This window comes from Musa acuminata, chromosome BXJ1-1 (genome assembly GCF_036884655.1).
Source record: "Musa acuminata AAA Group cultivar baxijiao chromosome BXJ1-1, Cavendish_Baxijiao_AAA, whole genome shotgun sequence".
In the NCBI taxonomy this organism is placed as follows: Eukaryota; Viridiplantae; Streptophyta; class Magnoliopsida; order Zingiberales; family Musaceae; genus Musa; species Musa acuminata.
Window position 1 is genome coordinate 7170588 of NC_088327.1, and position 16683 is coordinate 7187270.

Sequence of the window (16683 nt, forward strand, 5' to 3'; positions counted from 1 at the left end):
TTATGGAAGAGCAAGCAAATCTTAGAAGAGTGAGCTTTCTATATGATCCTTTTCCATAATCTTGACGAGGCTCTAACAGTTCTTCTTTTCTTCTGTCATCTTTCCTCAGGAAACAGAAGCTTACAGAAGACGACTCGAGATACAGAAAGCAAGCAACTCCGTGCTCCAAGAAATGGTTGGTGGACTCTTACTCTTTCTCGTTTGCCTTGTCTTCCCTCTCCGAGGAGGATTCTCGCTAACCCTTCATTGAAACTTTCAGCCGGAAAAGGCGGCGGCTGCTGCTCCTGCTCATCAAAATAAGCTGGACCTGGAACTCCGCCTCAGTCAGCCATCACCACGGGCGTTGGTCCGCCACCCGACGCTCGACGGCGTCCGACCGCCGGGGGAGATGACCGCAGCATGGCGGTCGGTATGGGAGCTGCAAATGCAAATGCAAAGCGCGGACAGCAAGGTGGCGTCGAGGTTGGCGAGGAAGCGGAGGATGGAGATACTGACGGAGAAGAAGATGCACAAGCGAGCAAGGCGATCCGACTGAAGCGGAGTGGTCTTGAAGATTACTGAGTTGCTTCTTCCTCCACATGATGACTCCCTTTCTTTGGTTTCTTGTTGGATTCCGGCTGTAACTGCGAGATTATACGAAAGCAATTGAATTCAAAGAATGAGAGACTCTGTTCATTAGTTCTTTCATTTTTTGTTTAATGCTGGCGAAGAACTGCAAATCTATGCAGGATATATAAAGTATCAACTTGATTAAATTGATCTTTCTCAGTGAATAATTGATCCAAAATGCTTCGTGTAAGCCAATGGTTGTTGATCGATATAGTTCTATAGATGCACTCAATTCTGGCCATTACAAGTGATTCCTCTGATCGAATAGGTATAAAAGTCAACCCTCGGTGCCTGCCTGTCCAAGGGTCTGATATATTTAAAATTAACCCTCTTACATTACAAAACCATCCTAAAACTAACATAAGCATCGAAGGGGCTGTGCCAAGAAACACCCCCATCCAACACTAGTCTTTGTGCAGGGACTCATCGACGAGTCGAAATCCTCCTCGGCCCACTCTCAGGCCCACTTCATATGCTTAAACTCTACTCGAAAGATCATCTCGGTGCCACCTCATCCACCTCGGGGCCTAATCAATCACCTTGAAGAATTATCACGTAGGATTTTCGGACGTCCTGTGCCTTTAGGTCCGGATTGAACTGGTAAGTAGGTTTGATTCAAGTTGGCAAATAACTTAAAATAAATAAGATTACTATATCATCATCAAACTAATATACTAAATATATGCAAATTTTAAAACTAAAATTAATGGAAGTAAGAGTGTTGAGCGAAGGATGAGACTAGGTGCAAGTAGGATTAGTTTGCTTAGTGATGGAACAAGTTTATGCAAAGGCTTATAGTGGTGATAGGAATTATTGATTTAAAGACTTTGATACTAATGCAATAACTTATATACATAGTAGGAGTGTTCATGGCCATCTTAATATGACAAATTCGATATCACGGAGCATACAAATTTTCTCTTTGACATGGTAGAAAAGGTAATATCCAAGGGACTCTAATTGTGTAGTGGATTCAGTATATGTTGTTAAGCGTTATATGCACAACAAAAAGTTGTATCATCAAAGAGTCATGATCTAGCAAATACATTTATAATAATAAAATAGTGTATAATATTGTTCTCGGCAAAATAGAGTATTCCAAGAAGATGATCATCTCCAAATCTTCCAAGAAAAAAATTACGAAGAATAAAGCTACTCTAGCACGACTAGTATCCAAGGGGTAAGTCTTGAGTTTTTTAGTGAAGAATTTGTGTAATGAACCACATATTTCAAGAAGATATCTCGAGATGGAATCTTTCTAAAGTTCCAAGGAGGTTAAAATTGAGTAAGCAACAAATATTCATCACAAGATCTTACATGAAGTGATGCATTATGAGATTAGGTAGGGACTCAAATGAAGGCAATATCAAAGATAAAGATACACATAGAGCTGATGAGAAAAATATTAGACACAACAAAGGACTAACCTATGCAGTGATGGACACAAGGGCTACCATCATCTCAATACAGACCAAGGAATAGAGAACATTGGTTAGACTTAGTATTTAACACAAGCCACGTAAAAATAGTCGACTTCAAATGTGAACATGGAGCAAAAGCGTTAACTTTGTGATACTTTTTCTTGTATAGAGATTAAGGACATAAATACTTACAAAGGCAAAATTGGAATCACATTGTACCCTTAGTTTTCTCATTATAATGGGGCAAAGTCATTTTGTATGATATCAAAGTCAAAGTGGGCTTCGAGGCATATACACCTTATATTCGTGAGGTGATTGATGAAATGATTAAGATAAGCGATAAACACAACTTGTTGCGATGTAGTTGGAGTCTGAAGGCCTCGGCATAGGGTATAAGTCTATAAAGGCGGGAGTCTTTGAAAAATATGTTGAAGTGTTATTATTCCGATTGCCACAAAGGAAATGATACATAACAGAGATTGTGTTGAAGTTAAAAGACCCAAAATCTAATCAATGCTATACTAATTTTTGTTAGGAATGAGTCGGCACTAAAAGGGGGGTTGAATTAGTGCGGTGGTAAAAATCACGTCGGTTCTAAAAATCTCTTCGTTTCGTACGATAAAAATCAATTTTGGAAACTTGAAAACGTATGCGAGTGTAGGCGTAGTAAAAGCACAGTAAGAAGGTAAGGAGGTTTGTCGTAAGATAAATTGCACAAAAGAGAAGGCAAACCAAATTTTTATAGTGGTTCGGTCGTTGAGACCTACATTCACTCCGCCGATTCCTCTTCTGTCGAGGCCACCGGTATCTACTATCAATCTTCCTTTAATAGACAAAGGTCAACCTCCTTCTTACACCCCTCTTCTCCTTTTCACAGGTCTAGGAGATAACCTTTACAAGTAGACACTCATCTCTAAATAGAATTCTAAGTTTAAGCTAGAGGAGGGGATTTCTCAAGAGATTTCTACAGCGTTTTCTCACTTTTAAACTATTTGTTCTTGTGTGTGGATGAGAGGGGTACTTATAAGCCTCAAGTTCATTCAAACCTGGAGCCTAAAAATATCTCATCCTGGGTTTCTTGGGTACGGGTGGTACTACCGCTTGTGTTGAGTGATACCACCGTCAGTGTCAGTCTGACACTGACACTGCACTGGGCGGTACCACTGCCTGACAAAAGCAGTGCCACCACTTGGCACCCTGCCACTGGGCATGAAAACATCTATCATTACTCAATCTCAAGAAAGCTTAAATCATCAAGCATTACAACTACATAAATAAGTTTGTGTTGATAAGATGATAGAAACCCAACTTATGTGTCAAGATCACTGAGCATCAAGACGACATGGAAGACAAACTAATATTGAGTTGACAAAATGACCAACATGGATAATATATATATATATATATATATATATATATATATATATTACACCTAATTTTAGTCCATCGATTATCATATAACTGCTGCTCTAATTAATATTAATAGTTTAAACTTTTACCACTTTGTTGGGATATTACGATTTCTTATTATCAGTAAAAAAATATCAATTTACCAAAGATATTAAGATTACTTTTGGGTTTTTCCTATTTAATTTATCATCATATAGGAAACATAAATATGGATATAATTATAACCAAACACCTACTAGTCATCATTATGACAATAAAAAAGATTCAATAATAAAAATAGTATTTTCATACATAAACAAATTCAACGCCAAATTTGAAGTCATGGGGGCTAAGTATTTTTAGATTTTTGAATACAATATACTTGGAGGACAGGTAATCTAAACAAAATAGACTTTTATATAAAGTAAAGAAATCATAAAAATTACCAGTTAATTATGCTGTATATATACATCTTCTTCTTGGTTTCCTTCGGACTCAACTTCTTCTCTGCCACCGAATCAGACGAAGGGTGGACGACACAAGGAGGTAAGAAAAAAGGACACATCTCATCGTCATGACGTCTTCTTGATGATGATTTGGTATGGTTGTGCATCTGAAACAGTGGGATGGAAGAAGTGCGCGCGAGGATCAATTCGATTTTGGAAGAGCAAGCAACTCTTAAACGAGTGAGTTGTTTCTTCTTGTTCTATAGGATGCCTTTCCATGTTCTTGATGAGGCGAATGGTTCCTCCTCAGGAACTAGAAGCGTGCATAAGTCGACTTGAGATTCTGAGAGAAAGGAACTCCACGTTCAAAGAAGAGGTTGGTGGATTCTTCCTTCTTCTTTCTTCCCTTCTTGGTTACCTTTTTCTCTTCCTTTTCCGAAAAGGATTCACCTTCGCCGAAATCTCCCTTCAGCTGGCAAAGGCGGCTGCTGATCGCCGTGCACCTGGAACTCCATCTCCGCCAGCCACCGACAGCCGCGTCGGCTCGACAACCGCGTCCGGCCAGCAAATGCAAAGCGCGGGACTGCAAGGTGGCGCCAAGAATGGCGAGGAAGCGGAGGAGGGAGATAGATGAGATGCAGGGGAGAAGAAGATGCATGAAAGCAAGAACACTTCAAGTAATGCAGCCAAAGGATGTAGCAGAACTGATTCATACCAATAGGTTGTAATCTTCCAGCAATTGTCTCAACATAGCAAAGGTGTCAACGCCTTGGATTTCTAAACTGTCAGAGACGAAACGTACTGCATTACCAAGTGTTCTTGTTTTTGCTGGTATGAGGCTTCTTGGAAGACAAACTTTGAACCAAACTAGTCAAACGATTGTTCTTGTTTTTGCTGGTGTGAGGCTTCTTGAAAGACAAACTTTGAACCAAAGTAGTCAAACAACTGTTCTTGTTTTTGTTGGTGTGAGGCTTCTTGAAAGACAAATTTGATCCAAAGCAGTCAAACAACTGTTCTTGTTTTTGTTGGTGTGAGGCTTCTTGAAAGACAAATTTGATCCAAAGTAGTCAAGACTATCACCAGAAATTACTTAAAACTATCGAATTACTCCATGTTGAGATTTACTTGGACAACACCTTACTCTAATGCCATGTTGAGATTTTTAATCAGATGTCAGAACAGCTATATATACATAGAGATTAAACAGCTATATATAGACATCGCTGATATTGAGTTGACACTCATATAGACATCATTGATGTATCGAATTAACAAGGTGTGTGTCTAACGATAGATGTGATGTGACAGCACATTATCCACATGTTAATTCAAAGTATTATTTGACCAAAGCAAAGACTATATCATAGCAACACATTTACCTCAACCTAAATCCTAATAAGACTCGCATTAGGATAACCCACACACAAATAGGGGCGGCCACCAAGTAAGGAGGGTACAACAATCCTATAAGAAAAGTACTAGTTGGACATGTCCTATAAGAAAATTTGATTGACTTCACAGCGAGATGCCTTTAGTTAATGATACTTGAAATATTTTTTTTTGTAACCTTTTTTAATCGAAGTATTACTTTGGAGTTAACGTAGTCTTAACATGTCTTACAGGATTTTTTTTTACTTTATTCAGTATAATTCTGCGAAACTTCTTCATTGTTCTTCAATAATTAGGTTTACGTTATATGCACTTGCAAGGGACCAATTAACATCTTTTATGCACAATATCTTAGTTGCACCAATGGCCAGTCATCTTCATAAGATGATAGTTTGATTGAATTATATTTTCTATTTGTGTAGGTTTTGCCTTGTGCTATATTTGCCTTTACAGTTCACCATTCAACAACACAATCTTATCGATAGGATTTCTTGGGCCTTTTGCGTTTATCTGGAAGGTGTGTTGCCACAATTACGTCTGATGCAAAACACAAAGGTATAAGCTGAAAATTGAGAGCATCAAATTCCCAAATCTGTTTTTTTCTAACTACTTCTATATTCATGGTTGCCAGATTATTGTGTTAGTTTGGCAAGTCTCATAGTCCCACATCGGAAAAATCAGGTTTGTTTTATCCTATTGAAACTATAAATAAGGGTCTGGGCTTTGAAATCAAATGCATCACAAGAAAAACCTAAGTTTTAAAGTCCATACTCAGTTAAATAATTTATGCTTATAGTTTGTGTTTTTCTTGTTTAATAGATTCAAGTGTTTTATGGCCTAGGAACATCTTCCTAAAGCATTTATAATAGTCCCTCTTTTATAGTAGTGATTTGTTCCTTTTTCATTCGTGGATTCCTCTTTCATTCGTGGATGTAAGTCAATTGACCGAATCACATAAATCTGGTGTTCTTGTCGTTTCTTTTATTTTTTCTGTTTTATTATCTTTGTTGGGTTGCCAAAAATACCCTTTGGTAAATTTCTTGACGCTATCTCTAACAAACTAGTATCAGAGCCTGGTTTCAGAATCCTTTGGCAACAATGACATTCGACAGAAATGTCAACTTCGGCATGTGGTAACTTAAGATTGAGGCAATTCTGGTTCAAGACGGAGTTGATTTGGCACTATAGAGAGCTGAGAACATTCCAGATGGTACGTCAAAGAAAGATTTTGTGGGTATGGATAAGAAGGCCCGATCCAATATTATTCTAAATCTCTCTAGCGAAGTTTTACAGGAGGTAGCTATGGAGACTATGGCTAAGAGCATGTGGGACAAGCTTAAAGCCTTGTATATGAAGAGGACACTAGAGAATCGTCTCTACTTAAAGCAGAGTTTGTATATGCTTCGGATGACTGAAGGTACATCTATACTCTCACATCTTAATAAATTTGATTCCTTGGTTATGGATTTAGAGAATATAGATACAAAAATTGATGATGAGGATAAGGCCCTGTTGTTTTTTGTGTTAGAAATTAAATCTGCACTAAAATTTAAGGAGCAGATAGACAGAGATATCATTGGGGAAAGTAGAGGGAATCAGGCTGAGGGTCTGGTTGTCAGGGGTAGAATGGATAAAAGAGAATTTGACAGTAGTAGATCTAAATCTATATATAAATCTAGACATACAAATTTGGAATGCAGATATTGTCATAAAATAGGGCACATTAAGGTTGATTGCTTTAAATTGAAAAATAAATTAAAGCAAAAGGAAAAAATTATTGAGAAAACTATTGAGTCTGCTGAAGCTAGTGTAGTAGCTGATGAGAATGATGGAAATATTTTCTTTACTATTGATGATAGGACGAGGTCTAAAATTGAATGGATTTTAGATTCGGGTTGTTCTTATCACGTGTCCCAATAGAGATTTGTTTTCCACATATAAATCTTGTAATGGTGGAATTATTTTGATGGGCAATAATGCAGCATGTGATGTTGTTGGAAGAGGAACAATCCAAATTAAAATGCATGATGGTATTGTGAGGACGCTCACTAATGTTAGATATGTTCCTGATTTAAAAAAGAATCTCATCTCTTTAGGCACCCTGGAGGCCCTTAGGTGTAAATACGCAACTGAAGGTGGAGGTGATTAATATGGCCTGTTATGTTGTCAACCGCGCTTCTTCTGTAGCACTTAAATTTAAAACTCCGGAGGAAGTTTGGTCAGGTACTCCTACTGATTATTCTGATTTAAAATTTTTTGGGTGTCCAGCATACATGTATATAAATGAAGAAAAAATTAGAGCCTCAAGCTAAAAAATGTATTTTCCTTAGGTATGCTTCTCAGGTGAAAGGATACAAATTATGGTGTTCTGATCCCAAATCCCTAAAATTTGTAATTAGTAGAGATGTTATTTTTGATGAATTATCTATGTTATCTTCTAAAGAAGAATCTACTAGTTGTACAAATGATAGTGCGCAAAAGCAGGTGGAGCTTGAGATTGGTAGTTCTAATTCTTTTCAGTCTAACTCTTCTATTCAAAGAATATCGGTAGATGGTCCCGAGTCACTAACGAAGATTATCTAGAGGAAGAACAATATTCCATAGCCAAAGATTGACAACGGAGAGATATTCGACCACCACAAAGATATGCAAATTTGGTTGCATATGCTTTGTCTGTTACAGAAGAAACAAGTGAAGTTGGTGAGCCTACTACCTACTCAGATGTAATTTCTTATGATAATTCCCTTAAGTAGTTGATTGCGATGAATGAAGAAACAGAATCCCCCTATCAGAATAGAACTTGGGATCTTGTGAAGCCGTATTCGAATAAGAAAATTGTTGGATGCAAATGGGATATCATTGCTGAGGGAAAGGTCCTTGTTCAGAAAATTCATACGAAAGACAATCCAGTTGATATATTTACGAAGCCTTTTCCGGTTTACAAGTTTAAGTAGTGCTTAGACTTGGTTAGTATTCATTGTTGGTGATTGCCTGTTGGGGCTTTTATGAAGAAGGTGGAGCAAGTTTTGTTGGGACATACCAAGATGGAGATTTGTTAGTTTGGCAAATCCCATAGTCTCACATCGAGAAAATCAAGCTTGTTATCTCCTATTGGAACTATAAATAAGGGTCTGGACTTTGAAGTCAAATGCACCACAAGAAAATCTAATTGTTTGCTTTAGGCTTTTCTTATTCAGTATTTTATGGCCTAGGAACATCTTCCTAAGGCATTTATAATAATCTCTTTTTTATAGCAATGATTTGCTCCTCATTTGTCAGGTCAATTGGTCGAACCACGTAAATCTGGTATTCTTGTCGATTTTATTTTTTTCACTTTATTGTCTTTGTTGGGTTGTCAAAATTATGATTTGATAAATTTTCTGGGGCTAGCTTCAAAATTTACCGAGATTTAGAGACACTGAATTTGGCAGAAATAATTTCTTATCTGACTAGCTCTACCGCAAAGTAAAGCATAATCTGAGTCTTATTTAAGACTAGAAATCTGGATCAAATAAAAAAAATCCTTTTCTGCAGAAAACCTTGTGCATTGCTTGCTGGCTTTATCTCTTCATTAAGTCACATTTCTTAATTTCTTGATATATTTGGTTGAACCAATTTCTTTGGTCCTCACATGCTTTCCAGGCTGTTGCAGTTCCATGGCCAGAACTGCACTAAATCTTTGTCGATCTACTACAACTGATACCTCTAATCCCGAATCTCACGGCCAAGGTAAAGTGAATACAGTCTATCTTCTTCATGGTTACATTGGATGTCTTATTGTAATCTCTTTATGCCTTTAATTCTTGAAGTCTATATCTTTCTTCCAAATGTTTGTTTATGATTACACGTTGCAATCCTTTAAAGACCATACATTATTAGATTGTAACTACCCTTCACTGTTGGATTTCCACCTCCCCTGGCTGGAAGTGTGTGCACCTCATGAGATCTCTATAACAGTATCGAATACACCTACATGTCATTCTTCTCGCCATCGTGTATTGAATGGGTTAAAGATTAATAATACCTTATGATGCACGTGTTCAAAAGGTTGCGATTGATAGATATACTGTGGTTGTTTTCATGACTCGAATCATAAATTTGGTATGAAGTCATGTTGTTTTTAAACTCCCAAGTGCAAATAAGATTCTTTCTTTAAAGGTATGAGAGGTGTTTAGTAATGGAAGTCTCTTGTCTTGATTCTATAGGCCGTTTCCCATATGAACAGTGGATTTTTTCGTATAAGTCTAGTGCATAATTCTACAAGTCTAATCAGTGATACTGAGATCCCAACGAGGGACTTTGTTGTGTCACATTTTTGGGAGATGAACAAACACACAATATAAAAAATACAGCAAAAAGATCAACATTCATCAAGATCCAAATATAGGAAAAACTCGTCTCAAATTTAAGACTTTGAGAGTGAATTGAAGAGTGGCTTTTGGGTAACCATTAGGTTCTTCTTAATCTATGGTAATGGCTGATGGACACAACAGCAAGCCTATTCACCTCCATTGCAGCCACCCTCGGCCAATTCTCTCATAGGAGGGAGACACAACACACAAGATCATATATCCTGCACAGATTTGCCATCATAAATTATACTAATAATCATAATAAAAGAATCCATGAATAGAATTTTGCTCTTTGAATTCAATCGCATTTGTATAGTCTCGACGTTATAGTCGGAATCCAACAAGAAACCAAAGAAAGGGAGTCGTCATGTAGAGGAGGAAGCAACGTAGTGATCACCACGAACTCCTCGCTTCAGTCGGATCGCTTTGCTTTCTTCTGCATCTTCTTCTCCCTCTGTATCTCCATCCTCCGCTTCCTCGCCAACCTCGACGCCTCCTTCCTGTCCTCGCCTTGTATCTGCAATTGCAGCTCCCATCCCCACCGCAACGCCTCGGACGTCTCCCCCGGCGGTCGGACGCTGGCGAGCGTCGGATGGCGGACGAGCGCCGGTGGTGAAGGCTGGCAGAGGCGAAACTCCAGGTCCAGCTCAATGTGATGAGCAGGAGCAGGAGCAGGAGCAGCCGCCGCCTTCTCCAGCTGATGGGAAGTTTCAATCAAGGTTAGTCGCGGAAAGGGAAGAGAAGGTAGGCGAGAAAAAGAAGAACTGCTTCCCTCCTTACTTTTTCTTACCTCCTTGCACCACCGCTTGGGGTTCTTGAACTGCTTCCCCCGAGGCAAGGGAGCCGCGCCTCTCGGCCCGGCGTCGTTGTTCTCGGAACGGTTCCGAGGGACCGAGGGCGGCGGCGCGCTCGACCCGGCGTCGCCGTCGACAGTGTGCGTCTCCTGTCGCGAAGTCGCCAACGCGTCGTCATGTTCGGAACGATTCCCCAGAACCGAGGGCGGCGCCACGCTCGGGCCGACGTCGTCGACCACAGTATGCCTCCCGTTACCCGAGGTCGCCACGCCGTCGTTGTGCTCAGGACGATTCCCCGGAAGTGAGGGGAGTGCCGCGCTCGACCCGGCGTCGTTTTCCACAGTATGCCTGCTGTGACCCGAGGTCGCCACCGCGCTCGGCCCGGCTTCGTCTTTGTCGCCGTTGCTCCCAGAAAACGATAATGGAGTCACGGGGCTGGCGGAGCGCGGGCCCCCGCAGCCGTCTCCTCCGCCCTCGTCGGCCGTCGGAGGCGGAGGGTGAGGAACATTATAAGGTAGACTTGGAAGAGTAGGAGGAAGAGTGCGGGGCTTCTTAGTGCCCCAGCTAGACGTGCCGGCGACGAGGGATAAGTTGCTGCGGCGGACTTCGTCGTCGAGGATGAGTTCCTCCAGATCGCACAGAATGCGAGCCACCTCGAGTTCCTTATCGGTCGGCGGCTCCCCCAGCGGCCACATCTCTCGTTCTCTCTCTCTGGCGGCGATGAGAAAGGGCGGGGGGCAATCGAGAGGGCACGGGCGAGCTCTGGATCGACTGTGCATGGGAAAGAGAAGGGAACTACTTATATAGAAATCCCTGACCTGCGGTCACGTGCAGGATGAATCCTCGTAGAAGTCCGACTCGGACTCCGCCCTTTGTTTCCGGGCTCACTTGGGATTTAACTCCAGAGGTTTCGGAACCTTCGACGCCTTTTCTTCTTCCAATAATACCCTTCCGTACCCACATTACTCGTTTGCCACGTGTCTCGATGGACGGATCGGATTCCTCTAGACTTGCTCCATATAACCCAGACGGACGCCTGCGGGACAAAAACGACATAGAAGAAGAAGATTCTCGTTATATTAGCAGTTCCCTTCTCTTTCCCATGCAGTCGATCCAGCTCGCCCTTGCCCTCTCAATCCCCCCTTCTGTTCCCCCTTCTCATCGCCTCCAGCCTCCGCCGCCCGGACGAAGAAGAGAGAGAGAGAGAGAGAGAGAGAGAGAGATGTGGCCGGTGCAGGAGCCGCCGATTGATAAAGAACTCGAGGTGGCTCGCATTCTGTGCGATCTCGACGAATTCCACCTCGAGGACGAATTCCGCCGCAGCAACTTATCCCTCGTCGCCGGCATGCCTAGCTGGGGCACCAAGAAGCCCCGCACTCTTCGTCACAAACCGCCCGGTCCTCTCCCTCCCCCTCCCCCTACTCTTCCAAGTCCACCTTCTGTCCCTTCCCCTCCCCTTACTCTTCCAAGTCCACCTTCTGTCCCGCCCCTCCCCCTCCCCCTCCTCTTCCAAGCCCACCTTATAATGTTCCTCCTCCCCCGCCTCCGATAGCCGAAAAGGAGGGAGGAGAGGGCTGCGGGCGCCCGCGCTCCCCCAGCCCCGTGACTTCGTTGTCGTTTCGTGGGAGCAGAGTCGGCGGCGACAACGACGACGCCGGGCCGAGCGCAGTGGCGACCTCGGATCAGGGCAGGCATACGGTGGAAGACGACACCGGGTCGAACGCGGCGCTGCCCTCACTTCCGGGGATTCGTCCTGAGCACAACGACGCGGTGGCGACCTCGGGTCAAGGGTGGCATTCTGTGGACGACGACGTCGGGCCAAGCGCGCCGGCGACCTCCGTTCTGGGGAATCGTTCTGAGCACGACGACGCGTTGGCAACCTCGGGACAGGGGACGCACAATGTGGACGGCGACGCCGGGCCGATCGCCGCGCCGCCCTAGGTCCCTCGGAATCGCTCCAAGAACAACGACGCCGGGCCGAGCGGCGCGGCCTCCTTGCCTCGGGGGAAGCAGTTCAAGAGCACGAAGCGGCGGCGGAAGGAGGTAAAGAAGAAAGAAAGAACATGTGATCATCTCTTGCTGTGGTATTCGTGACGCCTTCTTGATGATGATTGGCTACGGTTGTGGATGTGAAACAGTGTATGGAAGAACAGCGCGCCATGATGAATTCGCTTATGGAAGAGCAAGCAAATCTTAGAAGAGTGAGCTTTCTATATGATCCTTTTCCATAATCTTGACGAGGCTCTAACAGTTCTTCTTTTCTTCTGTCATCTTTCCTCAGGAAACAGAAGCTTACAGAAGACGACTCGAGATACAGAAAGCAAGCAACTCCGTGCTCCAAGAAATGGTTGGTGGACTCTTACTCTTTCTCGTTTGCCTTGTCTTCCCTCTCCGAGGAGGATTCTCGCTAACCCTTCATTGAAACTTTCAGCCGGAAAAGGCGGCGGCTGCTGCTCCTGCTCATCAAAATAAGCTGGACCTGGAACTCCGCCTCAGTCAGCCATCACCACGGGCGTTGGTCCGCCACCCGACGCTCGACGGCGTCCGACCGCCGGGGGAGATGACCGCAGCATGGCGGTCGGTATGGGAGCTGCAAATGCAAATGCAAAGCGCGGACAGCAAGGTGGCGTCGAGGTTGGCGAGGAAGCGGAGGATGGAGATACTGACGGAGAAGAAGATGCACAAGCGAGCAAGGCGATCCGACTGAAGCGGAGTGGTCTTGAAGATTACTGAGTTGCTTCTTCCTCCACATGATGACTCCCTTTCTTTGGTTTCTTGTTGGATTCCGGCTGTAACTGCGAGATTATACGAAAGCAATTGAATTCAAAGAATGAGAGACTCTGTTCATTAGTTCTTTCATTTTTTGTTTAATGCTGGCGAAGAACTGCAAATCTATGCAGGATATATAAAGTATCAACTTGATTAAATTGATCTTTCTCAGTGAATAATTGATCCAAAATGCTTCGTGTAAGCCAATGGTTGTTGATCGATATAGTTCTATAGATGCACTCAATTCTGGCCATTACAAGTGATTCCTCTGATCGAATAGGTATAAAAGTCAACCCTCGGTGCCTGCCTGTCCAAGGGTCTGATATATTTAAAATTAACCCTCTTACATTACAAAACCATCCTAAAACTAACATAAGCATCGAAGGGGCTGTGCCAAGAAACACCCCCATCCAACACTAGTCTTTGTGCAGGGACTCATCGACGAGTCGAAATCCTCCTCGGCCCACTCTCAGGCCCACTTCATATGCTTAAACTCTACTCGAAAGATCATCTCGGTGCCACCTCATCCACCTCGGGGCCTAATCAATCACCTTGAAGAATTATCACGTAGGATTTTCGGACGTCCTGTGCCTTTAGGTCCGGATTGAACTGGTAAGTAGGTTTGATTCAAGTTGGCAAATAACTTAAAATAAATAAGATTACTATATCATCATCAAACTAATATACTAAATATATGCAAATTTTAAAACTAAAATTAATGGAAGTAAGAGTGTTGAGCGAAGGATGAGACTAGGTGCAAGTAGGATTAGTTTGCTTAGTGATGGAACAAGTTTATGCAAAGGCTTATAGTGGTGATAGGAATTATTGATTTAAAGACTTTGATACTAATGCAATAACTTATATACATAGTAGGAGTGTTCATGGCCATCTTAATATGACAAATTCGATATCACGGAGCATACAAATTTTCTCTTTGACATGGTAGAAAAGGTAATATCCAAGGGACTCTAATTGTGTAGTGGATTCAGTATATGTTGTTAAGCGTTATATGCACAACAAAAAGTTGTATCATCAAAGAGTCATGATCTAGCAAATACATTTATAATAATAAAATAGTGTATAATATTGTTCTCGGCAAAATAGAGTATTCCAAGAAGATGATCATCTCCAAATCTTCCAAGAAAAAAATTACGAAGAATAAAGCTACTCTAGCACGACTAGTATCCAAGGGGTAAGTCTTGAGTTTTTTAGTGAAGAATTTGTGTAATGAACCACATATTTCAAGAAGATATCTCGAGATGGAATCTTTCTAAAGTTCCAAGGAGGTTAAAATTGAGTAAGCAACAAATATTCATCACAAGATCTTACATGAAGTGATGCATTATGAGATTAGGTAGGGACTCAAATGAAGGCAATATCAAAGATAAAGATACACATAGAGCTGATGAGAAAAATATTAGACACAACAAAGGACTAACCTATGCAGTGATGGACACAAGGGCTACCATCATCTCAATACAGACCAAGGAATAGAGAACATTGGTTAGACTTAGTATTTAACACAAGCCACGTAAAAATAGTCGACTTCAAATGTGAACATGGAGCAAAAGCGTTAACTTTGTGATACTTTTTCTTGTATAGAGATTAAGGACATAAATACTTACAAAGGCAAAATTGGAATCACATTGTACCCTTAGTTTTCTCATTATAATGGGGCAAAGTCATTTTGTATGATATCAAAGTCAAAGTGGGCTTCGAGGCATATACACCTTATATTCGTGAGGTGATTGATGAAATGATTAAGATAAGCGATAAACACAACTTGTTGCGATGTAGTTGGAGTCTGAAGGCCTCGGCATAGGGTATAAGTCTATAAAGGCGGGAGTCTTTGAAAAATATGTTGAAGTGTTATTATTCCGATTGCCACAAAGGAAATGATACATAACAGAGATTGTGTTGAAGTTAAAAGACCCAAAATCTAATCAATGCTATACTAATTTTTGTTAGGAATGAGTCGGCACTAAAAGGGGGGTTGAATTAGTGCGGTGGTAAAAATCACGTCGGTTCTAAAAATCTCTTCGTTTCGTACGATAAAAATCAATTTTGGAAACTTGAAAACGTATGCGAGTGTAGGCGTAGTAAAAGCACAGTAAGAAGGTAAGGAGGTTTGTCGTAAGATAAATTGCACAAAAGAGAAGGCAAACCAAATTTTTATAGTGGTTCGGTCGTTGAGACCTACATTCACTCCGCCGATTCCTCTTCTGTCGAGGCCACCGGTATCTACTATCAATCTTCCTTTAATAGACAAAGGTCAACCTCCTTCTTACACCCCTCTTCTCCTTTTCACAGGTCTAGGAGATAACCTTTACAAGTAGACACTCATCTCTAAATAGAATTCTAAGTTTAAGCTAGAGGAGGGGATTTCTCAAGAGATTTCTACAGCGTTTTCTCACTTTTAAACTATTTGTTCTTGTGTGTGGATGAGAGGGGTACTTATAAGCCTCAAGTTCATTCAAACCTGGAGCCTAAAAATATCTCATCCTGGGTTTCTTGGGTACGGGTGGTACTACCGCTTGTGTTGAGTGATACCACCGTCAGTGTCAGTCTGACACTGACACTGCACTGGGCGGTACCACTGCCTGACAAAAGCAGTGCCACCACTTGGCACCCTGCCACTGGGCATGAAAACATCTATCATTACTCAATCTCAAGAAAGCTTAAATCATCAAGCATTACAACTACATAAATAAGTTTGTGTTGATAAGATGATAGAAACCCAACTTATGTGTCAAGATCACTGAGCATCAAGACGACATGGAAGACAAACTAATATTGAGTTGACAAAATGACCAACATGGATAATATATATATATATATATATATATATATATATATATATATATATATATATTACACCTAATTTTAGTCCATCGATTATCATATAACTGCTGCTCTAATTAATATTAATAGTTTAAACTTTTACCACTTTGTTGGGATATTACGATTTCTTATTATCAGTAAAAAAATATCAATTTACCAAAGATATTAAGATTACTTTTGGGTTTTTCCTATTTAATTTATCATCATATAGGAAACATAAATATGGATATAATTATAACCAAACACCTACTAGTCATCATTATGACAATAAAAAAGATTCAATAATAAAAATAGTATTTTCATACATAAACAAATTCAACGCCAAATTTGAAGTCATGGGGGCTAAGTATTTTTCAGATTTTTGAATATAATATACTTGGAGGACAGGTAATCTAAACAAAAAAGACTTTTATGTAAAGTAAAGAAATCATAAAAATTACCATTTAATTATGCTGTATATATACATCTTCTTCTTCGTTTCCTTCGGACTCAACTTCTTCTCTGCCACCGAATCAGACGAAGGGTGGACGACACAAGGAGGTAAGAGAAAAGGACACATCTCATCGTCATGACGTCTTCTTGATGATGATTTGGTATGGTTGTGCATCTGAAACAGTGCGATGGAAGAAGTGCGCGCGACGATCAATTCGATTTTGGAAGAGCAAGCAACTCT

General features: G+C 41.3%; 1 protein-coding gene across 1 annotated transcript; it reads left to right on the forward strand.

Annotated features, from left to right (window-relative positions):
- Positions 1-11622: 11622 nt before the first annotated feature.
- LOC135593308 (formin-like protein 8) lies at positions 11623-12341 on the forward strand. The gene is made up of 2 exons (XM_065083526.1): positions 11623-11927; positions 12032-12341. Exons 1-2 carry the CDS (start codon positions 11623-11625, stop codon positions 12339-12341), a joined length of 615 nt encoding a protein of 204 aa, XP_064939598.1.
- The last annotated feature ends 4342 nt before the right edge of the window (positions 12342-16683 follow it).

Bases quoted from the DNA above. Each gene is read 5' to 3' on its own strand.
- LOC135593308 (XM_065083526.1), top strand. From the start codon at position 11,623: ATGTGGCCGGTGCAGGAGCCGCCGATTGATAAAGAACTCGAGGTGGCT. The intron at 11,928-12,031 runs GTTCCTCCTCCC...TCGTGGGAGCAG, and splicing joins TTCCAAGCCCACCTTATAAT to AGTCGGCGGCGACAACGACG.